Raw genomic sequence first — 15779 nt, forward strand, 5'->3', positions numbered from 1 at the left:
GAGCACCAGCCCTCACAAATTGTCCATTGTGCTGTGGAAGGTATGTGGACACACACATGTGCACAAAACCAGCTGAATAAATAAACATTTGTTTTTAAAAGAGCCAAGTCTAGAAGTGATGCCTCACATCTGCTGGATTCTTAACCTTGAGGCTGAACTTGGAACTTCACTCTCCCTTGGGGTGGAGTGTGACCTGCGCATGACAATGGTGCAAGCTTGGTTTGCTTCTCTCTCACAGCCCTCCATGCTGACCTCTCCCAGCCAAAGCCTGAGCCCAGACCGACAGCCACATGACCTCAGCATTGACATCTACAGCCGGACACTGTTCTGGACCTGTGAGGCCACCAACACCATCAATGTCCACCGGCTGGATGGGGATGCCATGGGAGTGGTGCTTCGAGGGGACCGTGACAGACCAAGGGCCATTGCTGTCAATGCTGAGCGAGGGTAGGTGTCCCTAGGGTGGGACAAGCTGTAACCCACTCAGGCCATGTGCTCATTGGCTGGCCCCTGTGTACCTGTAGTGCTGGCCTCATGGAGGCTAGCCAGTGTCCCCAGCATTGTACCAGGATCCCCAGCTGCACAAGCAGAAGGTGAAGTCTAGAGGGGGGGTTGGGAACCCTGGGAATGTCAACCCTGCTGCATGGGCCTTGTACCAGTCTGTTCAACTTGATCTTTGGGGGCTGCACAGTTCTTCCCCAGACACAACTCAAAATGTGTCCTTCCTGGAATCTCCCAACACCCTTATGTGTTTGTCCTCATAATCCCTTGTTGGTGAGAGAGTCCCTGAAGCTTAAGGACAAAGCTGACCTTGCAGAGAGACTCAGGCAGGAGCATGCTGGCCTTTAAGTCCTGTGTGGCAGACAAGCGAAGCAGGTGTTAGATTGGCAAAGTGTTGTCTGTGGGGTTCCTGATGATGATCAGAACCTGATGTTCAAATCCTGACTCCTGCACTTCACCACCCCAGTGATGGTGGGCAGGTGGACGGGTGGGCAGGTGATGCAGCCCTCAGAGGCTTGATGTTCCTTTCAGTCTTTCAGCCCACAGATGACTAAGTAGAGCCCTAGCTGCTGGCAGACAGCTGGTCGGGAGCTGAGTGAACACCCTCTGAGGAGGCAGGCATGGGGATGCTCCTTGGCAGTTGGGCAGTGGGGGAAGACAAATGTCCTGTGGCAACAGTGTTATCCACATAACTGTCGCAGACACTTGCTGTCTCAGAGCTTGGAGGTCCACTGTCCCTGTATCAGCAGTGTCCCCTTCCTCTGATGCAATGGGGCACAGTCTCCCAGCTGTGGTGACTGCCAGCATTCTTTGAAACATGGTCTTGTCACTTCAGGTTTTTCCCTCCCACCACATTGCCTTTCTTTGCTTCATGGCTTTCTTCTCTATTTCTCTTCAATTAGCTGTCACTGGATTTGGGGCCCACCCTCACACTCAAGGATTCTACATCCTAATATTTTCAAAGGCCCCCCTTTTCCAAAGAAGCTCACAGGGTGGCATGAATTTGAGGGACACTCTTCCCTCCATGAGATGTGACCCAGCAGCCTGTAGGACCAACTGGGAGGGGCCAGGGCTGCTGCTGCTTGGGTGGGACTGGGCTGGTGCTGTGGATGAGGGGCAGTGGGGACTCACAGCAGCCATTTTTACCTGCTTCTTCCCTATGCTATGTTTCCACAGGTACATGTATTTTACCAACATGCAGGACCATGCTGCCAAGATTGAGCGAGCCTCCTTGGATGGCACGGAGCGTGAGGTTCTCTTCACCACCGGCCTTATCCGTCCTGTGGCCCTTGTGGTGGACAATGCCCTGGGCAAGCTCTTCTGGGTGGATGCAGACCTAAAGCGCATTGAAAGCTGCGACCTCTCAGGTATGCATCCTGGATGTCTCCAGTCACTGAGTCCTCTGTCTGCAACAGTTAGGGGTGAGCCTCCCATGACCCCCCAGCCTTCCTTGCTAACAATAGGAGTGGCAGCTATCATCTTGTCCTGGGCTTGCACTGAGCCTGGCATTGCATTGCAGCTCTGCATGTTCATATGTAACCCAAACATCATGGGGGCCTGCTGTGAGCCCCTGGAATGGGGAGAAGTGGGATTCAGTACTTGGGGGCGGGGCTGGATCCTGGCAGCTTTTCTTCTAATAAAAGTTATGTGACTGGGGAGGTGGCTCTGTTGGTAAAGAGCTTGCTATGCAATATAAGAGTCTGAATTCTGACCCCCAGCCCCCATGTAAAAGGCCAAGGACTGTGGCGCATACCTGGAACCCCAGTGTTAGGAAGGCAGAGTCAGGAGGACCTCTGAAGCTCTCCAGCAGCCAGTCAGTGAGCTCCAGGTTCAATGAGAGACCCTGTCTCAAGAAACAGGGCGAGAGCCAACCAGATGACTAGGTACTGTAGGCATATGATTCACAAACATACATGTGGACAAAATACCCAGTCAAATAAAATAAATATTTAAAAACACTTTTAAAAGATTGGGTATAGTAATATATGCTTTAATCTGAGCACTTGGGAGGGCGTGGCCAGGGGAATCTCTGTGAGTTTAAGGCCAACCTGGTCTACAAAGACAGTTCCAGGACAGTCAAGGCTACACAGAGAGACCCTGTCTTTCATTCATTCATTCATACATTCATACATTCATACATTTATACGTTCATTCATACATACATACATACATACATACATACCTTGAAGAAATAAATGAGAGTGAGATTTCTGGCCTTCATATGTTTGCACACATATGTAGATAAATATGTCCACATAAATATTGGGTGCAGGCATGCGCACACACACCCTGAGTGCGCAAACACACACACACACACACACACACACACACACGATAGGTGAGGAGAGAAAGCACCATGCTTATAGACCCAGTGATCCCGGTGCACAGTTAGATGGTATGATCCTGAACCCTGGGCCAGCCCTAGAGCGAGCAGCCTGTCTCTATGGTGTCTGTTCCAGCTCCCAGCCCTGGAGAGTGTAGAAATGCCCCAGACTCTCTAATGGTCCTTCTTTAAATCTCCCTCCTGAGCACAGTGGGCCTGGCTCTTCACTCGCCTGCCTCTCATGGAACCTTTATGTTAACCCCAGGGGCCAACCGCCTGACCCTGGAAGATGCCAACATCGTGCAGCCAGTAGGTCTGACGGTGCTGGGTAGGCACCTCTACTGGATCGACCGCCAGCAGCAGATGATTGAGCGTGTGGAGAAGACCACTGGGGACAAGAGGACTAGGGTTCAGGGCCGTGTCACCCACCTGACGGGCATCCATGCTGTGGAGGAAGTCAGCCTGGAGGAGTTCTGTATGTGAGAGGGGACAGCATTTGTGGTGGGGTCTCCTGGGGGAAAGTGAATCAGCCCTGCTGATGTCAGATGGGCTGCTGGGGTGAGAGCCTGTGCCCGAGGACCTCATGGGCTTAGCACCTAAGGCCAGCGCATGTCCACATGTCTCCCTCTGTGATCATTTTGTTTGCTGATGTGCACAAGTACCCAAATCTGCTTTTTAAAAAATGTCTGTCTGTCTATCTGTCTATGTATCTATCCATCTACCTACCTATCCACCCTTCTACCAATCTCATTCTGTCCATCTGTTTGTCCATCCATCTGTCTATCCATCCATCCATACATACATCTCTGTCATTTGCCTATATTTATCATCTATCAGTTTACTTTTGAGACATAGTCTCTCTAGGTAGCCCAGGCTAGCCTGCTAGCCTGGAGTTCTTGACAGTCCTCCTGAGTGCTGGAATTCTCTGAGTGAGGGGGGTGGGGGGATGCATATCATGGCGATGATTGTATAATGAAGAAGCCTACATGCTTCACTGCTAGGAGTCCAAGCACAGAGGAGAGAGGTGGGATCCCCATGTCTGCTGTGAAGACACTCCCCACCCCCACTCCCTACCCCACCCCCATGCTCTCCACTTTAGGCTCCAGCTGTTATTTTTTTTTAGTCCTCACAGTGAAGTCAGATCTCTCATACACACTAGATAAGTACTAAGTACTAAGTACCCGTGAGCTATACCTCCAGCTAGGTTCTGCTGCCTCTTAGTAGTGCCTCAGTGGCAAGAGTATACCTCTCCTGGGAAGCCCTAGGAGCATAGTCTGCATTTGCAGGGTTCAGAACTCAGGCCGCCCCTCCATGCTGCCAGTCCTCCCCTCATCCCTTGGTGCTGAGCAGGTCTGTACCTGGGGCCCTCTTTCCTCCCACTCCCTTTGCTGGAGTCCCTTCTGCTACCTGCTAGCCTCAGGGTATGCTGGGACTGTGATGTGTTTATCATACGTGTATCGTGTGTGTAGGGATGGGAGCACGTGTGTCATGGAGCGTGTGCAGGCCAGAGAGCAACTCTGGAGTTGGTTCTTTTCTTATCCCTTCTTTGGGTGTCCTGGATACTTTTCCTGTTGCTATGATAAAGATCATGATCAAAAGTAAGTGGTGGAGGAAAGGGTGTGCCTGACAGGTCACTGTCCATTTCTGAAGGAAGCCAGGGACCTAAGGTAGTAACCGGGCGTCAGGAACTGAAGCTGAGGCAGTGGAGGAGCACCGTTACTGGCTTGCTCCCATGGCTTGCTCCGCCTGCTTTCTTATAGCATCCAGGACCACCCGCCCAGATGTATTGTCAGGATGAACCCTCCCACATCAACCATTAATCTGGAAAATACCGAGAGACATGACCACAGTCTGATACAGGTAGTGAGGCTCCTTCCCTCTTCAAGTGGGTCTAGTTTTTGTCAAAGTGACAAAAAGCTAAGCAGCATGGTGGGTTCCAGGGATTGAATTCAGGTCACCAAGCTTGCCTGGCCAGCTCTATCACTTTCTGAGCTTCTCTCTGGCCTTCTCTTGTTGTTTTAAGTAAGTTTCTGGTTTTGTATTGGGTGACTGTGTTAACCCAGGCTGCATGCTTGCCATAGCAGCGTCTCTCGTGTGCTATTAATTCTACTGTGAGACGAGGGAAGTGCCTTATTGACCATGCTCATCTGCCCACCTCATGCAGCTTGGCTTCCAGGCCAGAGCCCTTGGCTTGGCCATGTGTCTTTTGCTGTCACTCAACCCTATAGGTTGGGAATCTATAACCAATGTCTGTAGAATAACGTGGAATACAAGTGCTTTGGGGAAGGTCGGGCAATCTGGTTGAAGCTGGGTTGAGCTCTGAAGCAGTGAATTAGCCACCTGGTGTGGCTTGAGGCAAATTTCCTGTCCTGTGGGTCACTGGGGTTCTGCAGGAGTGAGCTCTCTAGATAAACAGCTTTTGCATAGTGTGCAGGTGCCAGGCAGAACGCCTGAGTTCTAGCCAGGTGCGTTGGTGCATATTTGTAATCTCAGCACTCAGGATGCTGGGGCAGGAGGATTGTAGCAAGGGTGAGGTCAGCCTCCTTTAGATAATGAGTCCTAGGCTAGCCCTGGCTACACAGTGAGACCCTGTTTCAGTAAACAGGGCAAACAGGGTCTCTCTATTCTTCTGGCTTCTTGCAAAGACCACAGGCCTGCAGAATGGCCACGGTGTAGTTGGAATGGTAACATCTCTTGCCTGATTATTTCCACAGAAGGCCAGGCTCTAGCCATAGCTCCTTGTAGCTAAGGGGACAGAAGAACCAGCTAGCCTTTAGAGAGCTGGAGTAAGGACTGGGGATATTCTGTGGATAATTAATGTGTGTGTCTGAGGTAAGGGCAGGAAGTTCTCAGATAAGCTCTTCTCCATGCTGTAGAGTACCCAGTGTGCTTTCTTATGAGATTCTATGGCCAAACTTAGGTCTGAGCACCTATAGCCCACAGAACAAAGGTTATTGTGTATAGCTGTGCTGTCCATATATGTGTTATCTCTGGCTGCCTGTACTTTGTGCCTAATAGTGGGGTAACTGCAGGAGACAGGCTGGCTGGGGAAGTGGAAATTAATTTGCTTTGTGGTAACAAAACAGAACAGGCTTGCTGACCTCTGCTGTAAACAGCGGGTGACCACTTGGGTTTTAAAGCTGAATAGCCCCAGCATGGCCTCTAGAGTCACATACCTGCAGTGGAACGTACAGGGCCACAGGATGCTGAGGCAGGAGGATCTAGAGTTAGAAGCCAGCCTGGAACATGTACTAAGACCCTCGTTTAAGAGAAGAGGGGGACTAGAGGGATGGTTTAGTAGGTAAGTCCACTTGGTATGCAAGCATGAGGTTCTGAGTTCAAATCCCTAGCACCCACATAAAAACCTTGGTGTAATCTGAAACCTCAACTCTCTGGGGTGTGGACAAAAGAATTGTTGGGGCCAGGCTGGCTCCAGGTTCAATGAGAGATTATGTTTCAAGGAAATGAGGCAGAGAATGATGTCCATCTCTGTGTGTGCATGGATGTATACATCCCTTACAGTGCATATGTGCGTGTCTGTGTGCGTGCAAACACACACACACACACACACACACACACACACACACACAACCAACAGAAACCTGAGCTTAGGGCTGGGGGTGTAGCTCATTTGTAAAGGCTTCCCCAGTGTACACAAAACTCTGGATTCTGCCCTAGCACTCCCCACCTGCCTTTCTTCTGTCTTTTCTAAATACACTTGTCATTGGGTTTAGACATGCAGATCACCCGCAGTGACCTCATCTTGAGGTTCCTTACCTGTTACATTTGCAAATACCCTGCTTTCAGTTAAGTTTGTGCTCATGGCTCATAGGGTCAGGACATGGGCACATCCATGGTAACAGCAGAGAAAGCAGCAGGAAGACAGTGTCCAGCCATGGTGGGAAGGCTAGGGGTGTGGGGCTAGGGAGACAGGTTGGGTGTTCCAGATTCTGTGTTTTTTTTTTTTTTTTTTTTTTTTTTTTTTTTAACAACTCTTCAACTCCAATTGTGCTGCCCATATCCTATACTTCTAGATGTGGGGCCATCCACTGGAGTGTGGTTGACCTGTCTGCCAGAAGCCACACCCTTATAGCAGTCTGACTTCTCCCCAACCCCACAGGGGCCATCAACTGTCCAGAGCTGCCCAGCTAGGGATAGTGTCTTCTGAGCACCCTTCCTCTTCAGGCTGGAATGGTGACTGGGTTAATCTTGTGCCGGTGGCATGATTACTGTGTGCTCATAGTACAGCCCTGCTGCCAGACCCAGTTTGTATATGTTTCCATGTTGGTGTTGATGAACTGGGCTGGGATCAATGAGATGGTCTATGGGAGTCTGGCCTTTGCCTTCTATACACGTTGAGCTCTGAGGAGGAAGGTAGAGACTGACCCGACTCCATCTTGCTTTGTCCCTACAGCAGCCCATCCTTGTGCCCGAGACAATGGCGGCTGCTCCCACATCTGCATCGCCAAGGGTGATGGGACACCGCGCTGCTCATGCCCAGTCCACCTCGTGCTCCTGCAGAACCTGCTGACTTGTGGTGGTGAGTGACTCCTTGGGACTTGGAGTATATTTGCATGCTTTAAAACTGCAGTCCCTTTGGCATCTAATCTCCAAAGCATGTTATTTCTTTACGTAAGGGCGCCTTGGAGACCAGGGGTTAATCGTGGCTGTTATTCCTCAGCTACCCACTTTGGTTTTTTCGACAAGGTTTCTCAATGGGAACTGGAGCTTGCCGATTAGGCTGTGCTGTCTGTCCAGTGGCCTCAAAGATCCTTTTGTCTCTGCTTCCTCACAACTGGAGTTATGAGCATGCGCCATCACACACGACTTTTTACATTAGGTGCTGGGGATTGAACTCAGGTCTTCACACTTGAGTGTCATACTCTGATCCCATTCCCAGTAGCTGAAATATTTAGAAAAAAAAAAAAAATCGAGAGACAACTTCTTCAGCCCAAGTGCTATTTAGCAGTGTGTTGTGAGGGGCAGGTTGGCTCAATGGTAAGTATACTTGCCTAGAAGTATTTGTTTGATCTCTAGATACTCGGGACTGTGTCAGCTGTCTCTGTTCTGATTTCTACTTTAATTCTGCCGTGGTCTGAGAGCTTCTCTTGCGGTATCTCTGTTCTTTAATATATTGACGTGTGCTTTATGGCCGGTGTCTGTTCTGGACTCAGTCTTGGTAAATGTTTCATGTGCTCTTGAGAAGACTGGGGATTCTGCTGTTGTCAGGTGTAATGTTCTAGAAAAAATTATTAGGTTCAGTTGATTGATAACACAGATCAGTCTTCTTTATCTTTCCTGACCGCTCAGTCCACTATCAGTTACTGACACGGCTGTTGGGTTTTACAACAGATTTAAACAAAGATTTCTTTTTATTTTGTGTGTATAGGTGTTTGCCCGCATTCGTGTCTATGCAGTGTACAGTGTCCACAGGGGCCAGAAGAGGGCATCGCATCTCCCAGAACCAGAGTCACAGCAGTTTTGAGTTGTCAGATGGGTGCAGCCAGAGCTCTTAGGGTCTCTCTAGTCCCCCTAATAACAGATTTCTGCTTGACCTTTCTCCTCCCCCTCTATCTATTCTTTTCTCCTGGGGCTGCATGGTTGTGATGGTGGCGTGTCATCAAGAACCAGGTCAAGGAAGGCCCAGGTTCAAATCCTGGACTCTGACTGCTAAGATGAGCGGCCTTCAGCTGGATACACGCCGTTTGTGAGCCTTTGCTTCTGCCTGTAGAGACTGGGAACGTCTACCTGGCAGGCTGGTTTCCCTTTAAGTAACAGAGCACTTGTGGGGAATGGCCATAATAAAAAGTGACAGTCTTTGATGTCCTCTTGATTAAGTGTACTTCTTCCAGGGCTTCCTCTCTATTGTATGCTGGGCAACCTGGGAAGAACTCTACTTTGCTCATCCTCCGGGAGCTCCTGGGAGCATCAGGCTTCATCCTTGCTCATGACCTCACCCTGTATACTTTGGGCTTTGATTGAGCAACTGGACACTTGTTCTTTTAATGGCCAGTCTTGCTCCTGGGAGACTGGTCTGACCTCTCTTACGCTGCCCGACACTTCGAACCTTAGAGTTTGGCCAAGAGCAGAGAGGACATTTTGTGCCTGTCCATTCCCTTTCCCTTCTAGTGGCTTTAACAGACTTTTGGTCTGAAGCTGTTGTCTGTGTGGCTCTCATGGATGCCTGAGCCTCAATGCCTAGAGCAGGGGCTATGAAGTGGTCCCCACTGATCCAGGCCTGGTATCCATTTGGAAGGATGTGCCTAGCCTACCGTGAGACTTGGAACTCCCTTTTGGTTTGTTTTTTTTGTTGTTGTTTTTGTTTGGTTCGTTTGTTTGTTCTTTGAGATAGTGTCTCCTGCAGTCCAGATTGGCCTTGGGCTTTTGATGTAGTTAAAGGCAACCTTGGATCCTTTTCCATCTCCCAAGTGCTGTGATTACGGGCACGTGCCTTTATCCTCGATTTGTGGCCCCTTCCTACAGCCTGAGAGATGTGTATCTTTCACATGAGACACTTCGCAGTCTTCATGACCCCTTGTCTGGCCAGGATGAAGGACTTGTTGAGGCCCTTAGATGGGAGCCCTGTGATAACAAGCAGTAGGGCCCGCCAGGGCCTAACGTGCCCAGCGGCCTTCAGCAGTACAGCCTCCCTCCTCTGTGTGGCTGGCCCCAGCCACACACCCATCCCTTCCCACAGGCTTGTCACTCATGCAGTGGCACCTGGGTGTAGAGAGGAGGATATGGAGGCTTTGAGAAGCCAAGGAGCATTTCCGGTTTTCATCCTGAATATAGTGGATGTCACGATTGCTACGTAATCCAAAGTTCACAGTCAGTCCATGCTCCATATCAAAGAAAAGAGACATGTGGGGGCTCTGTGGATAAGAACACTTAACTCTGAAGGCATGAAGACCTGAACCCAACCTCCAGCAGCCACATCAAAAACAGGTGTGATCTGTAACCCCAGTGCTATGGGGAGAAGGACTGAGACAGCGTCACCGAGGCTTGCAGACTACTAGCCTAGCTCCAGGTTCAGGGAGAGACGATTTTTCAAAGCATTAAGGTTGAAAGTGATGGAGAAAATTGCTGTTCACGCCTGCATAGGTGTATGCACCCGCACATGCATGTATGCATACACACGCATGCACAGAAGGAAATATGAGAGAGACATTGAGGATGTATCTCAGTTGGTAGAGAACATGCAGGAGGCCCTGGGTTCAATCCTTTGCACTGTGTTAACCAGGTGTGGTGGTACACACATGTAACCCCAGTACTATGGAGGTAGAGGCAGGAGGATCAGAAGCTCTTGAGGTCTTCCTTGACTATACAGCAAGTTTGAAAGTAACTTTTTCATCCCTGCCTTCCTTCATCTGTCCTGGGGCTGAAGGTGTCACATGAGCAGGAGGCAGTGCCCAGGGCACTGCTGACACAAAGTCAGTGCACTGAAGCCCAGCTGTGCCTTTGTATGGCTCACTGGGTGGAACCTGCATGACTTTGGTCTCCTTCCCTCCCCTAGAGCCTCCTACCTGCTCCCCTGATCAGTTTGCTTGTGCCACTGGTGAGATTGACTGCATCCCTGGAGCCTGGCGCTGTGACGGCTTCCCTGAGTGTGCTGACCAGAGTGATGAGGAAGGCTGCCCAGTGTGCTCTGCCTCTCAGTTCCCCTGTGCTCGAGGCCAGTGTGTGGACCTGCGTTTACGCTGCGATGGTGAAGCCGACTGCCAGGATGGCTCGGATGAAGCTAACTGCGATGGTGAGGCCCTGCCCTGCCGACCCTGGCTGCTGTCTCCCACCCACATCCTGTTAAAGTCGTTTGTCTTGCCTTCCTACACATCAAACACTGGACTCCATTTTGCCTTTGGGGGTGCTAGAAAACAGTTAAATTGGCAGGCCCTCTTGGTGGGGACCAATGAAGTGAGTTTTAGGCACAGCCTGAAGCAGTGCTCCTACCCCATCTGTCCTACTAGCAGTTGACTTAAAGAGAGACTGAGGCCCTGCTCCCATTTCCACATTTGGTAGTGACCTCTGCAGAAATGTGAGACAAATCCAGTGGTCGGCTAGTTGCTTCTAGGGCTCACACCCAGTACAGTGTCATCTTCAAAGGCAGTGCTGCACTGCACCATCTGTGGGACAATGCTGGTCACCTGGGACCACTCTGACCAGCAAGATCTGCGTTTTATATACAACATATACTTTTTTCTTTCTTTTTTTCTTTTGAGATAGGGCCTTATGTAGCCTGGGCTAACCTTGAGTTTGCTATGTATCTAAGGATGGCCTTGAACTTCTGATTCTTTTTCTAACCTCTGCCTGCTAGGATTATAGATGCACTACCAATGTGATATGTTGAGGACCAATCCCAAGGCTTCCTAAAATGCTAGGCAAGCACTCTATCAACCTAGCTACATTTTTTAGGCTCTTTTTTTCTTTCCTTTTCTCTCTCATTTTCTCTTTCTGCTTCCCCCTCCAAGACAAGGGTTTCTCTGCACATCCTGGCTGTCCTGAAACTCTATAGACCAGGCCAGCCTTGAACTCCCAGAAATCTGTCTGCTTCTTCTTCCTGAGTGCTGAGATTAATGGCGTGACCACCATAACCTGGCCCTTAGCCTTCTCTTTAGGGCACGTGTGAGTGTACATATGTGTTTGCGTGTGCGCACACACATGCATGTGCGTTCATACGCGCAAAGCATCTTTATCTACCAATCAGTGGTTCTGCACCTTCCTGATGCTGTGACCCTTTGATACAGTTCCTCATGTTTTGGTGAGTCCCAACCAGTTGCTAGTTCATAGCTGTAATTTTGCTACTGTTATGAGTCATGATATAAACATCTGATATGCAGGATATCTTATGTGACTCTGTCAAAGGGTCTTTTGAACATCCCTCCCCACCAGGAGTTTGTGAGACCCACAGTTTGAGAGCTGCTGCATTAAGCCACCTCACTGGCCAGCCCTTAATTATGATCTTTTTAAGTTTAATTTTATATGTAAGGTGTTTCGCCTGTATGTATGTGTGTGTGCCTGCCTGGTGCTTTATATGTAAGGTGTTTCGCCTGTATGTATGTATGTATGTATGTATGTATGTATGTATGTATGTATGTATGTATGTGTGTGTGTGCCTGCCTGGTGCCTGCAGAGGCTGTGGATTGCCTGCAGCTGGAGTTACAGATGGTCATGAGCCACCATGTGGATGCTGGGAACTGAACCCAGGTCCTCTGGAGAGCAGCTGGTGTCTCCTGGCTGCAGACCTGTCTCCTGCCCTCACTGACCCTCCTGTAGCTCTTTCCAGTGCAACGCATCTCTTAGTACTTGCTGTGCACGTCCCTCTAACATATGACTCACACTGAACTTGGTCACTTGCTACATGTTCTTGGCACCAGAGACCCAGATCTCGCCCCGAGCCGTTCTTGTGGCATTCTTCCCATCTCTGCCCCAAGCTGCTGGGTTATGTTCTTGGTGACTCAGAGGCTGTCTGCCACTCTCCTGCATCCTCATTCAGTGTGACCCGATGTTCTGTAAGGGACAAGACCTAGAGTGACCTTAGCAGGTTTCTCTGTGCAGCCATAGTGATTGCCCTGCAGCTCAGCAGTGCTCTGAGGATCTGGTGGAAGCTATGATGGCTGCACGTGTGTCCAAACCAGGTAGCTGCCTATGTCTGTAAGTAAAGGTAGACTGCTCTGCCAGGCCCAGTTACTCCTGTACCTGTGGGCCGCTCTCAGGTTAAACAGGAGCACTTGCTGGTTGGTTACAGAGCCGGTAATGTCTGCTTCTAGTTTCAGAGTGCCATATGTGATCAGTTTAGATTCCCTCCCTCATCCCATTCACCTGCCCACTCTCCTCCCCACCAGGAGCAGGTGCTGGCCCCCTACTTCCAGGAAGGATAGAGTGCTCTTGTCTCCTGGCCCCAGGTTGGCCCCTGGAGCATCCAGATAGATGGTTGTGAGTGGATGCCAAGGCTCTTCCCCCTGGTGCTTCCTCAGTGTGCTGTGTTCTCCAGGTTTGCTTGCCCACTCTCCCCTCATCCCAGGAGATGGCTTTGGTCCCTACAAGTACAACATCTACTTTCATGGAGTTCTGGGCTCCACTGACCCAGCCCACCGTTGCTACAGAAGTGGCATTCTTGCTGACTCGGCTTCCCGGAAATCCTGTTGTTCTTGCTCTGTGCTGTCTCTGACTCAGGCTGCATGCCTCCTGGGCACAGGCTGGGCATCACAGTCTCTTGCTTACTGTCATGGTGAGGTAGGTCCCTGTGCCCTCTGGCACTGAACGGGCCTAGGAACAGGGGTCCTGTTCTTTAAGACTGGATTCTCCATGATCTTTTCTTGCTGGGTCCTAGAAAGTATTCCTGCTGTTGGACCTTCATTTGGAACCAGACCTTTGTGGTTGGAGGCAAAGCTGCTGCCCTCTGGCTCCTCTGAGCACCGCCCCTTTCTCCCCACAGCTGTCTGTCTCCCCAATCAGTTCCGGTGCGCCAGCGGCCAGTGCGTACTCATCAAGCAGCAGTGCGATTCCTTCCCCGACTGTGCCGATGGATCTGATGAGCTCATGTGTGGTGAGTGGTTTCAGGCTGTCCCCTGGTGGGGTGGGGTTGGGTGTGGAGGTCGGGTGGAGCTGTGGGACTTGAGGCCCCTGGGAGGCTTCATTTAGTGAGAGTCCTACTTTTGTTTCTGTTGCTGGGATAAAATACCCTGACACGAGCAACTTGGGGAGGAGTTTGTTTGGGTTCAGTTCTAGGTTTCAGTCCATCATTGTGGGGAGGTCCAGGCAGGAACTTGAAGCTGCTGATCACATCCACAGTCAGGAGACAGAGGGAGGAGGGGTGGATGGATACATACCTACTCATCAGCTCTCTTTCTCTTATACAATTTAGGGCTAAAACTCAGGTTCCCATATACCCACAGGCCAACATGATCTAGACTCTTCCCAAGTGACTCTAGATTGTGTCAAGTTGATGACACTAACCCTCAGAGAAAGGCAACAGTTAGAAAGCAGAGGCTGAGCTGTGGCATTTCCTAACGGGATGGAGTGCTGGCAAGGCCAGATGTGCAGAGGCTGGCCCGCTTGGGAGTCTGCCTCCCTGTGAGCCGTTGGCCTCAGATCTGAGGAGCAGAACTTTTGCCACTGGGATCTTCCTTGGTACAATCTGCTCCACAACAGGAGAACCCGAGATTGTGTGGGGCCCCCCAAAAAGTGAAGTGTACACATTTTACACACTTATGCACTTATACATATGCCATACACATCCCTTGAATAACACTGACTGATGCCCAAGGGCGTGAGTGTAACTGCTGGATAATAGGTGGCCGGGGAAGTCAGGGAGGCTTACTAGATGCTGTCAATGGAGGCAGGAAAGCACTGGCATTCCGGAGAGGTTAATGCTTTGCTGCCCGACCTCTGCTTCTGGAGTGGAAGGCAGTTTCCCCTCAGACTCAGACACCATCATAGGTTAGACACTTTGAGCGCTGACTCTTAAGTGGCCCGGCTTAGATGGCAGAGTTGGGGTCACTGATGTCCCCTGTCTTCTGCTGGGCAGGAGCCTCATCTGGTGAGGTCAGCACCTGGGCTGCCATAGGCCTGGTGCATTCGGTGACACTTCCCCACACTCAGGCCCTGTCCTCTGAGGCAGACTGTTTTTCCCACCCCCTTTAGGTCGTGGACAGTTAGGAAGGAGTGCAGTTGACGTCTACGGGGTGGTTGGTTCCCAAAGTGAACACACTCTGCCAACTGAATCAGGGATCTGTCCTTCTCGTGCTGGTGGCCTTGCTATTGGGATGAGCTAAGGGCTCTGCCTCTGTGGACCCCTGTAGACTGGCACTCAGTTACTCACACCTGATTCCGAATCACCCATCCCAGCTCTATTCTACCACGACACAGGGAACACCTGCTGCCAGCCTCCACCCAGCGCACTGTTGGGCAATGCCGTGTGAGCATGGTTCAGGGCCATTGGAAAGGAGGCAGGGTTGGCCAGGCAGAGAAGAGGGTGAGCTTCCTGGCAGGCCCAGGCACCTCGGCAGTGGTCCCAAAGGGAGCCATATTCCATGTCCCCAGCTCATTTCCTTCATGAAGCTGCTGGGGTTTGGGCAGAGCACTTTGAGTCCCAGTCAGTGTCTTATAGAGACTTGGATAGCTTGCCCTGGGATAGCCAGACACCCAGACCTGCTGGAGGTAGAGACAGCGTCAGTTGGGACAAAACTACCAGAGTAGGAATTTCATGGGCATCAGGGCCCAAGGTTCTGTTGGGTCACAGCATGTTTCCCGTGGGAGGTCATCACTTTGGGATTAATGTGAGTGATCTTTCCCTATCCGACAGAAATCAACAAGCCACCTTCTGATGACATACCAGCCCACAGCAGCGCCATTGGGCCTGTCATTGGCATCATCCTGTCCCTCTTCGTCATGGGCGGGGTCTACTTTGTCTGCCAGCGTGTGATGTGCCAGCGTTACACAGGGGCCAGTGGTCCCTTTCCCCACGAGTATGTTGGTGGAACCCCTCATGTGCCTCTCAACTTCATAGCCCCAGGTGGCTCACAGCACGGTCCCTTCCCAGGTGAGGAGCCTGAAGCGTTCACTCTGTGATGGAAGTGGTTTGGTTGAGTTGTCTGGGAAGAACCTGGAGGGCCACCCGCAGAAATACGGTTTATATTTGCAAGTTCTCAGGGGCGACACTTTGCTTCAAATCCTGTCAGTAGCATGGTGTGCCCATATCTGTGCCTCGTGAGGGTGAAAGTGCCTGTTTGCTCTGGGGCCGCCATGGAGACTGTCCAAACCTCTGCATCTTTGGCCTCCTCTCCTGGCCCATTCTCACTAAGTCTTGTCAGGTCTGCCACGTTCAGAGGTTGATGTGACCTGATTCTTTGTAGGGGCAGAGGGCAGGACTTGTCAGGGGCTGTGACAGCATCACTGTCCCAGCATTCTTGGGATGCCTGGGTTCTGTGTGGTGTGCTCTGCGTTCAGCCCCTACAGG

General features: G+C 50.8%; 1 protein-coding gene across 1 annotated transcript in view; it reads left to right on the top strand.

The window, feature by feature from the left end:
* The window catches only part of Lrp5 (LDL receptor related protein 5), a 103612-nt gene that overhangs the window by 80958 nt on the left and 6875 nt on the right, over positions 1-15779 (top strand). The window contains exons 14-20 of the mRNA XM_032891291.1: positions 239-447; positions 1678-1868; positions 3090-3299; positions 7239-7364; positions 10338-10574; positions 13257-13367; positions 15126-15362. Coding sequence (XP_032747182.1) covers positions 239-447; positions 1678-1868; positions 3090-3299; positions 7239-7364; positions 10338-10574; positions 13257-13367; positions 15126-15362 — 1321 coding nt within the window. The remainder of the gene's footprint in view (positions 1-238; positions 448-1677; positions 1869-3089; positions 3300-7238; positions 7365-10337; positions 10575-13256; positions 13368-15125; positions 15363-15779) is intronic.

Source organism: Rattus rattus, chromosome 2, assembly GCF_011064425.1.
Source record: "Rattus rattus isolate New Zealand chromosome 2, Rrattus_CSIRO_v1, whole genome shotgun sequence".
Taxonomy (NCBI): Eukaryota; Metazoa; Chordata; class Mammalia; order Rodentia; family Muridae; genus Rattus; species Rattus rattus.